The 17,884-nt window shown below is 42.8% G+C and overlaps 1 protein-coding gene across 1 annotated transcript in view; it reads left to right on the top strand.

Annotated features, from left to right (window-relative positions):
* The window catches only part of ALDH1A3 (aldehyde dehydrogenase 1 family member A3), a 41,965-nt gene extending 24,772 nt beyond the window's left edge, over window positions 1-17,193 (top strand). The window contains exons 4-13 of the mRNA XM_088452867.1: window positions 1,406-1,535; window positions 2,378-2,439; window positions 2,545-2,673; window positions 4,092-4,205; window positions 5,562-5,664; window positions 6,661-6,845; window positions 7,721-7,885; window positions 7,988-8,145; window positions 13,632-13,706; window positions 15,731-17,193. Of these exons, the coding sequence (XP_088308993.1) occupies window positions 1,406-1,535; window positions 2,378-2,439; window positions 2,545-2,673; window positions 4,092-4,205; window positions 5,562-5,664; window positions 6,661-6,845; window positions 7,721-7,885; window positions 7,988-8,145; window positions 13,632-13,706; window positions 15,731-15,803 (1,194 nt within the window). The 3' untranslated portion in view covers window positions 15,804-17,193. The remainder of the gene's footprint in view (window positions 1-1,405; window positions 1,536-2,377; window positions 2,440-2,544; window positions 2,674-4,091; window positions 4,206-5,561; window positions 5,665-6,660; window positions 6,846-7,720; window positions 7,886-7,987; window positions 8,146-13,631; window positions 13,707-15,730) is intronic.
* Window positions 17,194-17,884: the final 691 nt, after the last annotated feature.

The raw sequence follows: 17,884 nt of genomic DNA on the forward strand, positions 1-17,884 counted from the left end.
TAAAAGGATCCAGTCCAGAAATACCTCTGAGGCATTTCTCTGTGTGTCCCATAGCGTTATCAAAGGATAATGATCTATACTACTGATGGGATTTATATATCCTAACCTATATGGCTCCTAATCAGCGCACCTGTGCAATGTAATCCATTCCATCATAAAATTGATACAAATCTATATCAAAATATTTATAAATAGAAGGCAGACCTCTAACATCTCTTATTTGATCATATTTTATAGATTTTATAAATAGTTGACATAATTCAAGAGGAAAATTTATCTTGGGATGATCACAGAGCCGATATTCCTCCAGGTCATGTGTTGTAAACATTGGTCACATGACCGGGAGAACATGCAGTAATATCGGTATTCTCACCCCCTGGCCGCGTCAGTAATCATGTGATGACCGTTCTTAGAGAAAAGGCAGTCCAGGTACACGGGCACGATCACGTGACGGCCAAAGCATGATGGTGCGCGTCAACAGTCACGGGGGCCGCGAACGCTGCGCCCGGACTGAGAATATCTCCATGGTCACTTAGGGGTCAGAGGGGCTTCTTCCGGGTGGGCTCCTCTGTCCATAGCACTTCCACCTAGTACACAGGTTCTCAAACTCAGTCCTCAGGACCCCAAACAGTGCATGTTTTCCAGGTCTCCTCACAGAATCACAAGTGAAATAATTAGCTGAAAATAAAAACATGAGATATCATGGTGGCCATACACTATGAGATATGTCATTGTATGGCCACATGATATCTGTTTTCCTCCCGTGGGGAGGAGACATTATCCCTTACCTCCCTTGAGGAGGAGACAGGGGAAATGTCGGGCGGTCAGACCTGCGATCACCTACTTAGCGCTGGTTTACTGACGCTTCCAGTTTTTCCTGGGTAGGCCATTATCTGCTGTAACTGTCAGGCTTAGGTCCTATCAAAGGATAGGATGTTGTACTATAAAGCCATGGGAAAGGCCTGGATTGTCACATCCTGAGTATGGGCGCTATATGTAACCGGCCTGACTCTCTTAAGAGTAGCACATAGGCTGCCAGATGCGACTGACCAATGATCATTTAATTCGGACATTCCTGACTGCCCGATCATTCCTGATCGGTTGAAGCCATACACTATGCAATTATCGTCCAGATCCACCTATAATCGGCAGATCGGACCAGTAATTGCATAATTTATGCCCGGCTTAAGTCTGCACGATGCTGTCATGTACTGTACATTACAATCCTTATCATGACATGTTTACAAGTCTTAGATATAATACTATCAATATACACAAAATTCCAACTTCTATAGGTCATTAACGATGAAGAGACCCAGATCTGTTGCTTATCACACATTTACCTGTGGTGTAAGTCGTGACCTTTCATGAAGCACTTTCTCACTGCACCAACATTCTTTTGCAGACTCTAGAAACAATGGACACTGGCAAACCATTTTTGCATGCCTATATGGTAGACCTGGAGGGCTGTATCCGGACTCTACGCTATTTTGCTGGTTGGGCTGATAAAATACAGGGCAAGACAATCCCAGTGGGTAAGTTCATATATTGTTTATGGCTTTGCATTTTGCCCACTGTTCAAACTAAACTGGGATATCTGGAAATGATAGTTCTTTAAAATTTAAATTAAGAACATTCCTGTATGCAGAGTTGTCCTGAACAGCAGAACGTCACTGCTGTAATTTGATGTATATCCAGTTACTATTATTGATTTATTACAATTCTTATTAGAAACAATTGGAGAACAAATCATTGTACATTGTTATACAGCAAGTGGAGGTGATGTCCATAGGAACCAATCAAATTCTAGCTATTATGTATCTAGTACATTCTATAAAATGATAGCTAGAATCTGATTCCCATTTGTCCTCTTCAGAAGTTTTGCATATGCCTTATCCCATATTTAATTTCATGAATACTGCCATCAATATCAGTAGTGTTGTGCACTCTGAAAAACACTGTAATTATAGGGATACAGTTGAGCGTATACTAAAGTAACTGCTTTACAGTCAGTTCTCTTGAACACTGAGCCGACCCCTAATGGCTGCATTTTGATTCATCTCTTGCCAAGCATTTATCTTCGCAGAAAAACCAACCATTGTCATAGTAGTTGTACGTGTCGTGTCGCGCGTTACATTTAGTAACAAAGGTCACATTTTGGAAGTGTCTCCCACTTTCCACTCCTGATGGGTATAAACACTCCCCTTTGCAGTGTGAGGCTGAACTGCAGAGCCTGGGAGAAGTACACTTCTGGCACACACAGTAAAGACAACATAGCGGCAGTTCTCATCTCCTGCCAAGTGTTCACAAGCTTTCATCTTCAGCTCTGACCTGTGTGGTTTTCCTTTTATCATAGCATGATATTGTGTTCTTTTAGATGAAAGTTACCTCTGCTATACGGTACATGAGCCGGTGGGAGTGTGCGGGGCCATCACACCTGTGAGTATTCATATGTAAACCAAGGCTGGGGATGAGGCTGAGGCTTACAGCACATGTTATAATGGCACCTCATACTCATACTGTCTTACACATGTCATGTTTCAGTGGAACTTTCCCCTGATGATGCTGATCTGGAAGATGGCGCCAGCTCTGTGCTGTGGGAACACGCTGGTGATAAAGCCGGCCGAGCAGACGCCACTCACATCCCTCTACATCGGGTCTTTAATCAAAGAGGTAGGTGTGCCATATCACTCCGCATACACTATTGCTGCAGGCGCGCCAAACACCCCTTCTCCGCCCTCCAGGTCCCGTGCTACTTGGCCAAGCATCTTTTTCTCCCAAAAATGTGCCTTAGTCACCTTGCATTGCCACAAAATCGCTTCACAAGATTGCACTGATTCATTTGATTTGCGACACTTGTATATCTGTGTGTACCGTTGTGCTTCGTATATAGATTCAGACTTAGGTCCATATTCATTTAGAGGCGAAAGTCGGAAAGGTTTCGCCTGTCCGACTTTCCGCCTCCGTCTGTTTCAGAGGCGAAAACTTTTCGTGCGCGTCCCCGCTTTTCACCCTATTCAATTCCTAAACACGCAAAGATGGAAAGTGGCGAATATGGAACAGGCGGAAAGTACTGTCAGAAGTGGGGAAATCGGTCTCTACCCCAAAAAAAGATGCACTCATAGGGAATGAATGTAGATGTGTACTGATAGCCCTAATAAAAGTGTTTGGGGTACTTAAGTAGTTTAAATTGCTTCTTATTAGCGTCTTTCCATAAGTGGTGAAGAATGGCATTAAGCAGTATTTTTAGGTGAAAATAAGTACTCCAGTCAAATTTGGGGTACTTGAAAATGGGTGCTAGCATATTGTAATGTTTCTAAAGTTAACTTTTGAAAAATGTCAAAAACACACTTGCTACATGCACCTGCAATCCCAAAAACACCTCACCCATCCTTGCAGACCCCCAAGAAGTCTATTTCGCTAGTTTTTATGCTTGTCCCCCCACTTATAACTTTTTCACCTCAAACATGAAAGTACATTTTTGGGTTGTTCTTAGATTTTTTTTTTTGCCAGATTTGTCCTTTGGGGGAGTGTGCCAAGGGGTCTTGGTCGTTTCCCCACGTTTCCACCCCAAAATAAAGATTTTGCACTTCTTTTCACCTGCTATTCATTGGAGAAACTTTTTCGCCTATTACATTGCATTGAGTTTCCGCTAAGGCGAATTCCGGCTGGAATTGAATATGGAGATAGGTTCCGACCAGGCAAAAAGCGGCAATAGGCGAACAGTCAGGAATGTCCGATGATGGCTTTTCCCCTTAATTGAATACAGGCCTAAGTCACACACAGATATACAAGTGTTGCGTATCACATGAATCAGCGCAGTCTCGTGAAGCGGTTTTGTCGCATCACATTGCGTCTGATACACAGTTTTTGCGAAAAAATGCAGTGAATACGCTACACCGATCGGCGCAGCTCACTCATGCAGCATGGCGTATTGAGGCTAGGTGTATGAGGACACATCTGTATCTGAGATGTGTTTGGTCCTTGAAGAACTGCAGTGCTTTACAAAACAACAGGTCACTCTCTAGGAATGTTAAATTATGTCTATAGCGTATACATTGGCCATTATTTTCCTCTTCCTATTCTTCCAGGCTGGGTTCCCTCCCGGGGTAGTTAATATAGTGCCAGGATTTGGACCCACAGCCGGATCTGCCATTGCTCACCACAATGACATTGACAAAGTAGCTTTCACTGGCTCTACAGAGGTAAGTGCTAATAATAGAAACCTGCAGGAGAATTATGTTGCCATGCAAATTAATGTTAATGTTAATATTTCCTGATTCCAAAAAGCTCCCAAAGTTAATGAACATTAGGCTAGAACTCCTGCATGTCCGCATTGTCTGTTCTTGTTTCCTTTAAATGTTAACTTGTTTATTTTCCCAGAATTTCTATTCCTATTAGGGAGGAACTGACCGGACAAGTGAAGCTGCCTATCCACTAGAACACATGAAAACGACTGCATGATTACAACATTGTAATAATGCAGTCGTTTGTCAGTCTGTGATGAGCCTGCACTGAACGATCAGTGCAGGCTCATCAATCATCTGCAAACATGCTCAACCTGACGTCATCATCAGGTTGTCCAGCATGTTTGCCCGATGATAGATGTCTAAACGACCAGCGGGCACGCGCATTGCTGGTCGTTTTAGACATTTTTGCAAACTATTTGCAAACGATTTATGAACGATTGAATGATAATGATATCGTTATCGTTCAATGGCTCAATTAAATCGTCTAGTGGATGGGCACCTTCAGAGCAGGTTTCTTTCTATACCTGTCTGATTAGTTGTCACTCAAAGAAACGTGATGTGGTCTCGGCCACCATTAGGTTACATGGGTGCTGTGATTTTTTCTGGAGTCTTAAATAGCAATTTATTCCAGTTATCTTTTTTTTAGGTATTAAGCTGTAATACTTATGAAAAAGTAATTGTTCTTTTTACACTGCATCACAACTGTACATAAATATATTCTTCATTAAGTCCTTCTAGTTTTTTTTATACATTTTCAAAAGCATGTATGCCAATATGTATGAGTTTGATTTAGAGTCGTAAATTCTCATAGCTCCTACCTACATTTCCCATACAAATCTCTGATCAACAATTATTTTTACTGTCTTATGGTATTAGTTTTATGTATTTGGTCTGTGAAGGTTTCCATTATGATGTATGACTTAGTTATCTTCAAGGACCACTATGTAGGCTGTAGTTAAAAATAAATAAATCTGAATGGTTTCTAATTGAAATAGTTATGTATGGGTAGATCGCCATCTAGTGTTTCTCATGATTAATGCATGTTAAATGCGCTAGGGAAATCATGACCCACTCTAAGGTGAATATATAAAATCGTTCTCTGTGTAAAAATAGGACAGAATTAAATGTTTAACGTTGTCTAAAAATTATACAGCTTAACAAAAAGTGATTAAATAAGGGATAGGCACAGAAAATGCACATCTGGATCATCGAGTGATATATGGTGCAGAAGTAGAAGAAAAACTAAATAGGACATTTTAACACCAAACACACTTTTAGAAATGTAATTATCATGATCTTCATTTTATCCAGGTTGGCAAACTAATCAAAGAAGCGGCTTCTGCAAGCAATCTGAAACGCGTCACTCTAGAACTCGGGGGGAAAAACCCATGCATTGTCTTTGCAGATGCTGATTGTGAGTTACAAACTGTTTAACTTCTTTCTCTTATGAAAATGATGACAACAACAAAATATAGTTATTTGTTAGTTTCTTTTAACACAGAAATGCAGCTTTGCCTGTCCCGATAGTCAGTTTAGCATAGGCCAGTGGGGCCCCCACATGTTTGTTGCTCAGGGGCCCCCACAGACCTTAATCTTCCCTGTCAGTGGTTCCCAAACTGGGTGCCGTGGCACCCAGGGCACTTGCAGGGCCTGGGGTTGGTGGTCAAGTACTAAATAATATTATATTAGTCGGTGTGATAGGCAAAACCAGTGTTAATGGCTGCCAATGAAAAAAATATGTGGACAAAAAGTGGTGCAGCCCTGTCAACCACCACATAACTGAACATAATGTGATATATAAGCACAATTTACTTCATTACATTTTTGCTGAATTTCTCAACAAGAAACTTTTGGTCCATGGGTGCCGTGAAACAAATGCAGATACTCTAGAGCGCCGTGATTCGAAAAAGTTTGGGAACCACTGTCATAGGCTGTTTATTCACACTAAAACAGTAGATTTATCCTACAGTTTGCTACTCATGTTGACCACAATTGTTTTAAAATCTAGCCCCAGGAATGTGGGCCAAGTCTACACTAAAATCATTGTCTAGCAAATATTTGAAATAATATGCGTGATAAGTATCACATATTAAAGACCTGAAGATTCCGAAGTATTAATTACAGGACAACTTTGGTGTTATGAAACATGAATTCAGCAGAGTAGGCAGTATAGACCAGCAGCACCTAAGCAGCATTGACTATGGATACCTGGTGAGATTTCCCTAGAGACCCTGAGATTTATGTTAAGCCAACAAGTTTCATGAAAGATCCCGAGTGACAAAACTGTCCAGATATAAAAGATAATGGGATATCATAGAATAAGATGACGTTTTTCAGATGCCTACATACTGTAAGTAATATAGCTGTGGCTGCATACTGGTGTCCTAATCCCTTGTCTCTCTGCCGGCAGTGGAACATGCTGTGAAATGTGCTCATCAGGGGGTCTTCTTCAACCAAGGCCAGTGCTGCACCGCAGCATCCCGGGTATTTGTGCAGGAGGCCGTGTACCCAGAGTTTGTCAAACGAAGTGTGGAGTATGCCAAGAAGCGGATTCTCGGGGACCCCTTCGATTGTAACACTGAACAGGGGCCTCAGGTACAGACCTATAAAGGGAAATAATGATCTATAAAGGGAATGAACTATGAAGGGAAATATTTTATCTGAGACCTAATCCTTTATTGAACGAGTTGAGCTGGGAAGACATGGGCCCATATATGACAATATTAAACATTTCTTAAAATAATAAAAATATTTTTTAAAACTTCGTTATATTTGAATTAATATGACAGAATAAATCCATTTACTCAAAATATTTTTTTTTTATAATTGAGAATATTATTAAAATAAATATCATCATATATATATAAGATGTCATCCTAATTAATCTACATGCAGCTGGTCAAAAGGAACATAAATATACAGATATATTGTGTCCATATGCTGGACTCCAGCACTGAGACATTTGTCTAACTGGTTTAGTAATGTAATGTCAAAAAGGTCAATCTATATGTGAAAATAGTACCTGCCTCGTCAATGTATATTAGTCAATTTCCTGGTAAGATTCCAATCTTATTCATCCGAGGAGCAAAGTCTGAATGGCCAAAGTTGTATGATACCGTGTATACATGCTGTATATCTATGTGGCACAACCTGTTTTTGTTTGAGGGGCACATTGGGGTATTGTACCGATTTAAAGGAACCGCGATAATGACGTCCCATGTCTTAAACACACTTTCTAACACTTCAGAACCTCCCCTCTGTAATACATTTATTTTCCCCACAATCATGGCTCCCAATGAAACCTTCCTGATTCCTGTGGGCTGCAAAAGTGGTCTTGCGGGTGTCATGCAGCAGGTTCTTCATCTATACTGCAAATTGATAGTGATTTGTAAAAGTAATTGTTTCTCACTGTTCCATTCTGAGTTCTCCTGAATACATTTTCACTGTGACCTTATCTATGCAATTCTCAGGTTGACCAGAAGCAAGTCAACAAGGTTTTGGAGCTCATACAGAGCGGGAAGGATGAAGGAGCCAAACTGGAGTGCGGCGGGTCCTCAGTTGGAGAAAGAGGTTTCTTCATTAAGCCCACTGTATTCTCTGAGGTGACAGACGACATGAGGATAGCCAAGGAAGAGGTAATTCAACCTAACACAAACTATTTAAAGGACAGACACATGTGGACACACACACACAAACACACACACACTAAGACTCTATTTTGCCTCTGTCTGCTGCAGATTTTTGGACCTGTCCAATCTATTCTGAAATTCAAAAGCATGGAGGAAGTGATAGAGCGGGCAAACAGCACAGAGTACGGACTGACAGCTGCTGTGTTCACAGAGAGCCTGGATAAAGCACTGAATGTCGCCTCTGCCCTGCAGTCTGGGACCGTGTGGTGAGTGTCCGGGCAACTGCCTTCACAAAGCTGGGCATTAATTGAATTGCGCTATTTCTGTGGTAGATGAGATTTCCAGAAATATATCTGTATCTGTCACATGACATTGTCACAGATGTATTTAGAAAAGGTATCTAAGGGGCGTGACCTGGCAGGGAACGGTTGCGGACGTGTCTCACCAGAGCTTCCGGCCAGCACCTACTTAAAATTTCCCCTAAGCTCTACTGGGTGCTTCCGGTGACCCCTAACTCCTCCATTCCATCTGTCTATATCGGACGATGTGGTCCTCGGAGGCGAGGGACGGCTCCTGTGTCCCTGCGGGTTGAGACCTATGCATCCTTCTGCAGTCGAGGATTGGATTACTGTTTGTGACCAGCAAGACCCCTCCACCTGCGGCAACCCCAGGAGTTCACTTTTCTTCACCCCGCACAGCCACCGCTGCCTTCACCTACCTAAAGCGTGGGTTGCTGAGTGGGAAAGCCTGACATCGGCTCCCTAAAGCCTGCGGTGCTCGGTCTCGGCGCTTGTGATCGAAAGTGCCGGACCTGGATCCCTCTTGTTGTGCCGCGGAGCTCCTGGCTTCCTACTGCTTCTCCTCACACACTACCTCTGTCTTCTCCTTCTTCTGCTGCGGCTTGCTGGGCTGGAGACCCGGCCTCTGCTGTCAGGTCTGTAGTTTCCTGACCTGGTGCCTGTAACCGGAAGCGCTGGAGCCCTCCTGCTTGCTGTCCTCTCTCTGCGGGGCTCCTGTTTTATAGAGCACTCCCCACTTTCAGCTGGCTCTTTATCCACTGTGTGCAGGTTGGTCCGTACCCAGTCTCCTGCACCTAATCAGCTACTTTCTTTGCGGGCTTGTGGTGAGTCCTGTGGGAGGTAGGAACTCTCCCTTAAAGCCTCCTTTAATTTGCTTTTGTCCCTTTATTGTGTACTCCTCTCAACCCCTCCCTAGGGGCACCATATTCTCTCCTACAATATAATCAGACTGTTCCCTTGTTTGAGGCCTCTAACATCTCTGCTCCCCTCCCGGTTCAAGCGTCCTCATTTTTTTTTTTTTCTAATAGCCTCTGTATATGGTGTCCGAGCTCCTTCTTTTGTCTACTCTCTGTAACTACATCTCAATTTCACTGGTCCTCCAATGGTTTTTCCCTAAATCTGCCTTTTTATCCCTCTTGGCCCTGAGCAACTCCTCCCCTGCTTTTGTGTCCATCTCTGCTAGTTCCTCGCAAGATGCCTAAAGGAGGTAAAAAGTCCTCAGGTGGTGACCTCTCCTCATTCCTCACTAGATGAAGCACTCCTGCCAACTCTCCATCTGCTATACATGAACACTCCCAAGACTACTTGATCTCGGAATCTAAAGATGATTACCTTGCACCTATCACCCGACGAGACTTTCTCTCCCTTCTTAAAGAAGTTAAGGATGTCAAAACCTCAGTACAGAAAAATCAGTTCCTCAGTGACCACTGGAAACTGATATCATGGTGCAAATATAGTGGAGACTAAGCTAGATTGATGCTAACAAGTTTTGACACTGCTGCTAGTTCATATAGCCAGTACCCGTCTGGCATAACAATCTGCATAAGAAAAAAACCTTCTAATGAACTGCGCAAACATCAATTGGATACACAAATATAAATATTAATAATATGTGTTGGATTGATAAAGAAAGGCTTCCTTGAAAAATAAAAGAACTTATTCACAATTTTCTAATTAATACATATATCAATTAAAATGCTTGTTTAAAATGCATTAATGATACAATTCGTAATGTTTAACATTTGGCCACTGTAATAAGTATAATAGATACAAGATTGATACTTGTTTGCTCACCAGCTGGTTATATTAATTTTATTATTATACAATGTCTCGTTCCAAGATAATATTTCAATATTACTTTAATAATTGGAATATTATGCTCACCAGCTTGGATTTGCCAAATATCACGGAGTTCCCAAAGGCAATCTGTTTTCCTGAAATATTAGCAAGTGTGCTTAATTCCTTGTATGCCGCTAAGTGGGAGGCCTGCAGTACCTCTCACCTGTCTGTGTAAAGTCGGCAATACGGACAGAGTGGTACACTGTATCAGCTAAATGTCCCGTACTCACAGTGCTCTTTTCCCTTGCATCTCAGCTCACCGCGGGTGGATATGTACACCACGTGTGTAGCGGCTTGGTGTCTCCGACACTCGCGGCTTGATGTCTCTGACCCTCTCTCTGGTTGCTGTGCGTCTGGCTAGCTTCCTCACCTCTGAGCACTGAGGGCGGGGAGGTGTGTCCAGCACAGGTGGCCAAACGTCTTAAATGGCTTCGCCAATCCTTTTATGAGAAGGGAGATAGGGCGGATAAAATTCTTGCCTCCTGACTTCGAACTACCAGGACCCATAAAAATATTACTTCGATCCGTGACCCCCACCACCAGTTAGTTCATGACCGTACAGCTATTAGAGCCGCTTTCCAAACCTATTACGCTGGTCTCTATAATTTTTGGCATATCTGGTGACTTCAACACTGGTCTCCTGGCATTATTTTCTTCCCCCTCTGCTACGGTTCTGATTAACGGTACTACTGGCCCAGTCAACATCAGTAATGGCACAATGCCCTTTATCGCCCCTGGTGTTTGCCCTTATAATTGAACTGCTTGCTTCCCAAATAAGATCCCATCCTGATATTCGGGGGGTGCGAGTGGGCAACTTAGAGCCTAAGATTTCTCTCTTCGCGGACGATATTCTTCTATCCCTGACCCAACCTGCAATCTCTCTCCCCAACCTCTTTCTGTCCTTCGCTCCTATAGTACAGTCTCAGGCTGTTAAATGAATTACTCCAAATCGGAGGCCATGCTGCTCCACGTTTCCCCCCAGGATGCTGAAACCCTCCAAACTAATTTTAACTTCAAGGGGCAGCCTAAAAAGATTAGATACCTGGAGATTTATTTGACTTATCGCTATGATTCCCTCTTCCGTGAAAATTTTCTACCTCTGTTTTCCAGAATACAGTCCGATTTGACTTCCTGGAACCATCTCATTATCTCATGGCTGGGTAGGATCATAGCTGTCAAAATTAATGTTATTCCAAAATGTCTCTATCTTTTTCAGACACTCCCCGTAGCTGTTCCCTCTGTTTTTTCAAGTAATGTTCAAAAACCCTTTGGAATCACAGACTCTCAAGAATTGCAGTTAAAATTCTGGAAAGGACGGTTCCAGAAGGTGGGAGAGGTCTTCCTAACGTCAAACTCTACTACCTGGCCTCCCATTTCTCCCATATTGTTGCTTCCTATTCTCCCTCTACTTCATGGCTAGATATTGAATCAACATATATTTCTCTCCCAAATTTAACTTCCTTATGGCGCCTATCAGCTGCACACCGACCCCCCCGCTTCTAAACTACTCCCTGCTATCAAATTTACTACCATGATCTGGGATATCTACTCACACAAAAAGAATCTCACTTTCTCATCATCTCCTTTGACCCCTATCAGGGATAACCCCCTGTTCCCTCCTGGATCCTTTACTGTGAGGTTACGTAACTGGACTAATATAGGGCTTAGATTTCCTGCTGACAATGGTTATCTGTGTCAGCATTACAACAGAAAACCCCATCCCAGATGCTCAACCCTTTCAAATTTTTTCAAATCCGCAATTTTCTGCAATCTCTACCACCACTCTCTGTTCTCCAAGCCCTTACCCCCTTTGAGAATCTTTTGTGACCAACCCTTATGCAAGGGTTTAATTTCCCAGCTTTATGCTCTCCTTTTAGACACTACCCTCCCTTCTCTTAGATCCCATGAAATTGCTTGGGAACATGAACTTGGGCCTCCTACAGATGATGAGGCTTGGGATGACATGAGAATGGGGAGAGCCAAGAGCTCTATTGCAACCAAAATAAAAGAGACTGCATACAAAATGTATTATCGTTGGTGTTATACCGCTGAAAGACTTAATAAAATGTTCCTGTCTTCTTCACCCGATTGTTGGCAGGGTTGTGGCTGCAGCGGTACTATGATCCATATTTGGTGGTCCTGTTCGATTATTGCTCCCTTTTAGGATTCTGGGCCTGATTCAGACTTGGGAATAGAGTGAGATATCTCTCTCAACTGATCATCTTGGGGAAACCATGCTGCACTGCAGGTGGGGCAGATTTAAAATGTGCAGAGAGATTTAAATTTGGGAGGGGTGTTTCTAAACTGACATCTAAATTGTAGAGTAATAGTAAAGCTGTGCAGTATTTGTGGGCTACATGTAGAATCAGCCAGTATTTACCCCACATGTAAAAATGTTTTATTTATTTACACCCCTTGCATTGCAATATGGTTTAAGGTTCACAGTTGAGAGAGATATCTCACTCTATTCCCAAATCTGAATCAGGTCCTCTGTCCATGGCCTCCTGAATCCTCTCCTGGAAGCTCCAATTTCAAAAGATTCTTGGATATTTTTACTGTGTTACCCACCACCGGACATTGGTACATTGTCCAGGAAACTGGCCGCACACACCCTGTCGGCGGCGAAATATTGCTTTATTTATTGCTGTAAACTGGAGAAAGACCTCTCCACCAGTTATTTCCGTACTTAAGAGTCAGATCTGGCATGTTGCGGCCATGGAGGAGATAACTTATTATTCATGACCGGGGACATGTTTTAAACTTTTTACCCAAGTTGATTGCTGAACGTAGTCCTCCCCTTTCCTGTTCATGTGTGGACCCATGGGCGGCGACTTTTTCTTTTAAATTTTTTGTTTACCCCCGGCGTTCCTCTGTTTTCTTATGTGTATCAATCCATATGAGGATGTGTCATGTTCTCCCCCCCTCCTTCCCCCCACCCTACCCCCTGTTTACCTCTCTCCCTTCCAACAATTACTTGATTTTTTTTTTCTCTCTGTTTATTATAGTTTTTTTTTCATTTTGGTTTGTTTTGGGTTTTTGTTGCCCTTTTTTTCTGTACTCACCTCAATTTTGACTGACCATTTAAAATAAAGAATTACAAAGAAAAGTAAGAATTTTCTTGCCATTATTATTTTTAGAAATCTATTTGTGATGTTTATAGAATTAATACTACCCACACAATCTGCCCCTATATATAGATGTTGCTGCTATATTTAGTTACTCATATCTAGGCATGCAAGCCTCATTGCTGGAAGCCTGTATTTATGCCCAATTTGGACACATAGCCCAGGGTTGTCAGTCAAATACCCAGGGGATTAGGTAAAAGCATTAAGATTACAACCAAAGCACAGGTTTGTGGGCACTCTATTCTTGCTGCACCACCCTAGGGGTCTGCGACGACCCTAAAATGCATCGGCACACCTGTGAAAGAAGTTCAGTATTTAAAAATGAAGTGCACTGCATAGGAAGGCAGGAGGCTCCCAATTGAACAAGTACTTTTTATGATGAGCAAAAGTGCAAGTTACACTTACACTGGCCAAATAAGTAATGAAAATGTATGTGGCCAGTGTAACAGTCCATTCTTGTCCTAACCGGCCTTTTCATTTGTCTGACAGGATTAACTGTTACAACGCTCTCCATGCTCAGACCCCCTTTGGAGGATTCAAAATGTCAGGAAATGGCAGAGAACTGTAAGTGATGTGAGCACCGTAGGGTAATGGTTTGTGCTTGTCTGCTTTTATAAGACCACCTGTACAGTATACTGTACTTCGAATGTGGATGTGTGTGTGACTGATGCTTTAAATCTATAGGATTGGTAAAAAAGTAATGAAACTCTTCACTTGCCCCACACATGTATTTTGGTATTATAGTTACAATCAGGGTCAGATTAACTATGTGGTGGATGGAGCTACAGCTCCAGACCTCCACATAAACATAGGTCCATCATCATTGCAGCCTTATAATGACTAGCCACCAGCTGGCCACACGGTCGGCCATACATCATAAGTATTAAAATTGTATTTCTATATTCATCATAAAACTATGCAATTTTTATACTTTTACATATTTAGGGAGGGGGCTGATAGTGTGGTGTACATGCCCACATGGCACTGGCCACACCCCCACATTACTGGTCACACCTCCTCTGCTTCTCACAATAGGCCCTTCATCATTTTCAGCTCCAGGACCGTGTGGCCCTTAATCCAGTGAGTCAGTGAGTCAGTCAGGACATTTGATTTTATATATATAGATTGGGGAAGGTTGCCACACTAGACCACAGGTTCTCAAACTCGGTCCTCAGGACCCCAAACAGTGCATGTTTTCCAGCTCTCCTCACAGAATAACAAGTGGAATAATTATAACCACCTGTGGATCTTTTAAAATGTGTCAGTGAGTAATAGATACACCTGTGCACCTGCTGGGTGACCTGGAAAACTTGCCCTGTGTGGGGTCCTGAGGACAGAGTGTGAGAACCACTGCACTAGACGATAAGTTGGATGATCGTGTCCAATATCGTCCAATGTGTAGGCTGTAAACGACCAACGATGCGCGCTCCCGCGGGTCGTTAACGAGATCTTTCATTGCCTGAACATGCAGGCCGATATCGTCATGTTGTGCATGCATAGGGATGAGGGAGGATGCTGGCACTGAATGATATCGTTAACGAAATCGTTCAGTGTGTATGCTCAATGTCGTTACCAACTTTGAGCCCGGCAGTTTAGGGGAAACACTATACGATACCGATATCGCTCATGAAGCATATCATCTTGTGTGTATGCGGCTTTACATTCAAATTAGATCATGTTGATTTGTATAAGAGATATCACACTTATGCACATGAAGTAAGTAATTCCAGAAGATGAAAGGAAGGCAATGTGCCTTTTATCACAGGAGGTGGAAGTTCGTCTCTCTGCGCACACACGAGCTGTAGTTTCAGATGGCATTCCCAATGTCTCTGTGATCACAAGGTGATCCTGAGTAGATCACTGTGATCCATGGACAATCTTGGGTGGAGTCGGGGATCTGGCAGAAAGTGGGAGTGTCTGCGCTCGCGGCTGCGTTTCCAATCACCGAACCACAGTCTCAGAGACACAGTTGACCCAGAATCTGCGCTGCCCAGGACATACTCGAGGAGTCTATGTGCGTCTGATGTTGCGCCACTGGTGGTGTGTTGTCAACCCCTGGAGGATCGGCACACATTGCAGATTCCCCCTAGTGGGTGTATTTCAGGCGGGGATGTCTGTTAGCAGGCATTAGCATATTTTCCCACATAAATTGCAGCTGTGAATACAATATAGTGCAATTCTGCATCAGGCCCAAGGCCCACTGAGGAATTTAACAGACTGTCATATAAGAACCCTGTGTTTATGCTAATTTGGTGGAGGTAGATTGCTTTTTCGATGGACCAACATGATCACCTTACATGACCAATATTCAATACTATTGAATCTGCAATGATCAATCCTGTTGACAGTATGAGCAAGAGCATATGGTCATAAGCTGTACTGTACTGGCAAGTATCTGGTGGCCAATTCACAGTATTTATTTTGGTCAGACATGACTTACCAAATGATATGATATATTAAGTTCTGACCGGTTTGGCCTATCACACATCTATAGCTAGGTGGTCGTGTCAAACAAATGGGTCACTATGTGCATGATGGCAGCATGTTCTACTGCACTTGATCCCCGTTAACAAACATTCTCTTTGTAGTGGTGAATACGCTCTGGCAGAATACACAGAGGTGAAAACGGTCACTATCAAATTATCAAAAGAGAAGCTCTGAAGAGAAAAGAGACTGACGGAGAATTAGACCCAGGACGACTATGAACTCATTAATCCTGTGAAATATTCTTAAACCACGAACCATTCCAGTAATGTCTTCACCAAACTAATACCTGGCTGACAGAAGAACTGTGATTCGGCAGAAGATATGATCGTCTATATATAAAAGCTGCAACATCTCCTGTGCTATAATTATGTGACCACTACACATTTTATTTCAGTGATGCTGATATTTGCGCTGTACTGGCCATAAAACTAGAAACGGTTGGGAGGACTTTGCATAATTTATATTTTGTCACTTTTAAAGTGGGACTAAAACTTACTTATTTGTTAACTGGATGTTGCCATATTTTAGAGAAAATCCACCCCACTATGTCACCAGCATGTCTAAATACTTAAACTGCAAAAATGTCAGAACAGCCGACAAAGACATGCTTTAAAGCTAAACAGCTGTGGCAGTGAGGTTTATTTAAATGGGTTGTCCACCTTCACATCACTTTTAGGGGTATATTTACTAAAGTGTGGGTTTTAGAAGTGGAGTTTTTGCCAATAGCAACCGATCAGTTCTAGCTATTATCTTCTAGAAGCTGCACAATAAATAAGTAGAATCTGATTGGTTACTATAGGCAACAACTCCACTTCTAAAAACCTGCCTTTTGGTAAATAGTGGAGCTCATTCAGACCCGCTCGCTAGATGCGATCGCTCGCTCCGAGCGTATGGAAATTCGGCTAAGGGACGTCAAGGCAGCCGCTCGCAGGGCAAATCATAAGTACTCCCACTTTGTTTTGGCAAGCAATCACTTTTTGTATGTAGACGCCCACCAGCCTGTCTAAAGACGCCCACTTGTGTACGTCATCTCCAGGAAGTGCATGAAACCATTGGTACATCGAGCACCATCAGTTGTGATCGCAGCGCTTGACTATAACCTGCCGCAAGCACTGCAAGCTCTTCAGTGTATATTTCTAGCAAGTGACGTGTCCTATGACACTGCCTGATATTTATGCACGCCTCTGAAACGGCGTTTAAAAACGTAGGCACGCCTGCGTCCGCAACTCCACTCCCCTGTTACTACTGCCTGCCTCTGTTACCACCCACAAATGGCCTCTCCTGTCACTCATTCCTCTGGGCTGTCTTTGCAGGGCGAGCGAGCGTATCCCGATCACTCGTACCAGTTTGTGCATGCGCACTGCGAACTAAACGCATGCGCACATTTGCAAACATCGCTAGCAATGAGCGATCGCTTGCTAGCGAGCAGGTCTGAATCAGGTCCATATTCCTTAGTGTGCTGGCTTGCACATGCGCTCTTGCTGCTACTTTTACTAAGTGCAACGCTTTATCTGTCTTCCTTCTGTGTTTTTCAAACATGTATGGGGTATATTTACTAAAATGAAGGTTTTTAGGAGTGGAGATGTTGCCCATAGCAACCAATCAGATTCTAGCTATTATCTTCTAGAAGGTGCTAAATAAATGTTAAGTAAAATCTGATTGGTTGCTGTGGGCAACATCTCCACTTCTATAAACCCGTACTTTAGTAAATATATTCCTATGTCTGACCCCAAAGTGTTAGGGACTTGCGCGACAAGAAGTGACCTTGATGTTGGTGGCAAGACCAATATTTTTGGCCAAATATATGCTAGCAACCTCTTATATATGATATTCAATTGTAATATATATTTCACTTTTGAGCAGTAATGATTGCATAGTCGATCTGCATCCATTCTTTCTATGCTTAATACTATAAATCTCAGCAAGATAGCACCTCTTATTACATTAGGGCAGTGGTTCTCAAACTCGGTCCTCAGGACCCCCACACAGGTCACGTTTTCCAGGTCTCCCAGCAGGTGCACAGGTGTACTCATTACTCACTGACACATTTTGAAAGATCCACAGGTGAAGCTAATTATTTCATTTGTGATTGTGAGGAGACCTGGAAAACATGCACTGTGTGGGGGTCCTGAGGACCGAGTTTGAGAACCTGTGCATTAGGGCACAGGTTCTCAAACTCGGTCCTCAGGACCCCAAACAGTGCATGTTTTCCAGGTCTCACAGAATCACAAGTGAAATCATTATTTCCACCTGTG

Source organism: Taudactylus pleione, unplaced genomic scaffold (assembly GCF_031769625.1).
Source record: "Taudactylus pleione unplaced genomic scaffold, aTauple2 ptg000556l, whole genome shotgun sequence".
Lineage (NCBI taxonomy): Eukaryota > Metazoa > Chordata > Amphibia > Anura > Myobatrachidae > Taudactylus > Taudactylus pleione.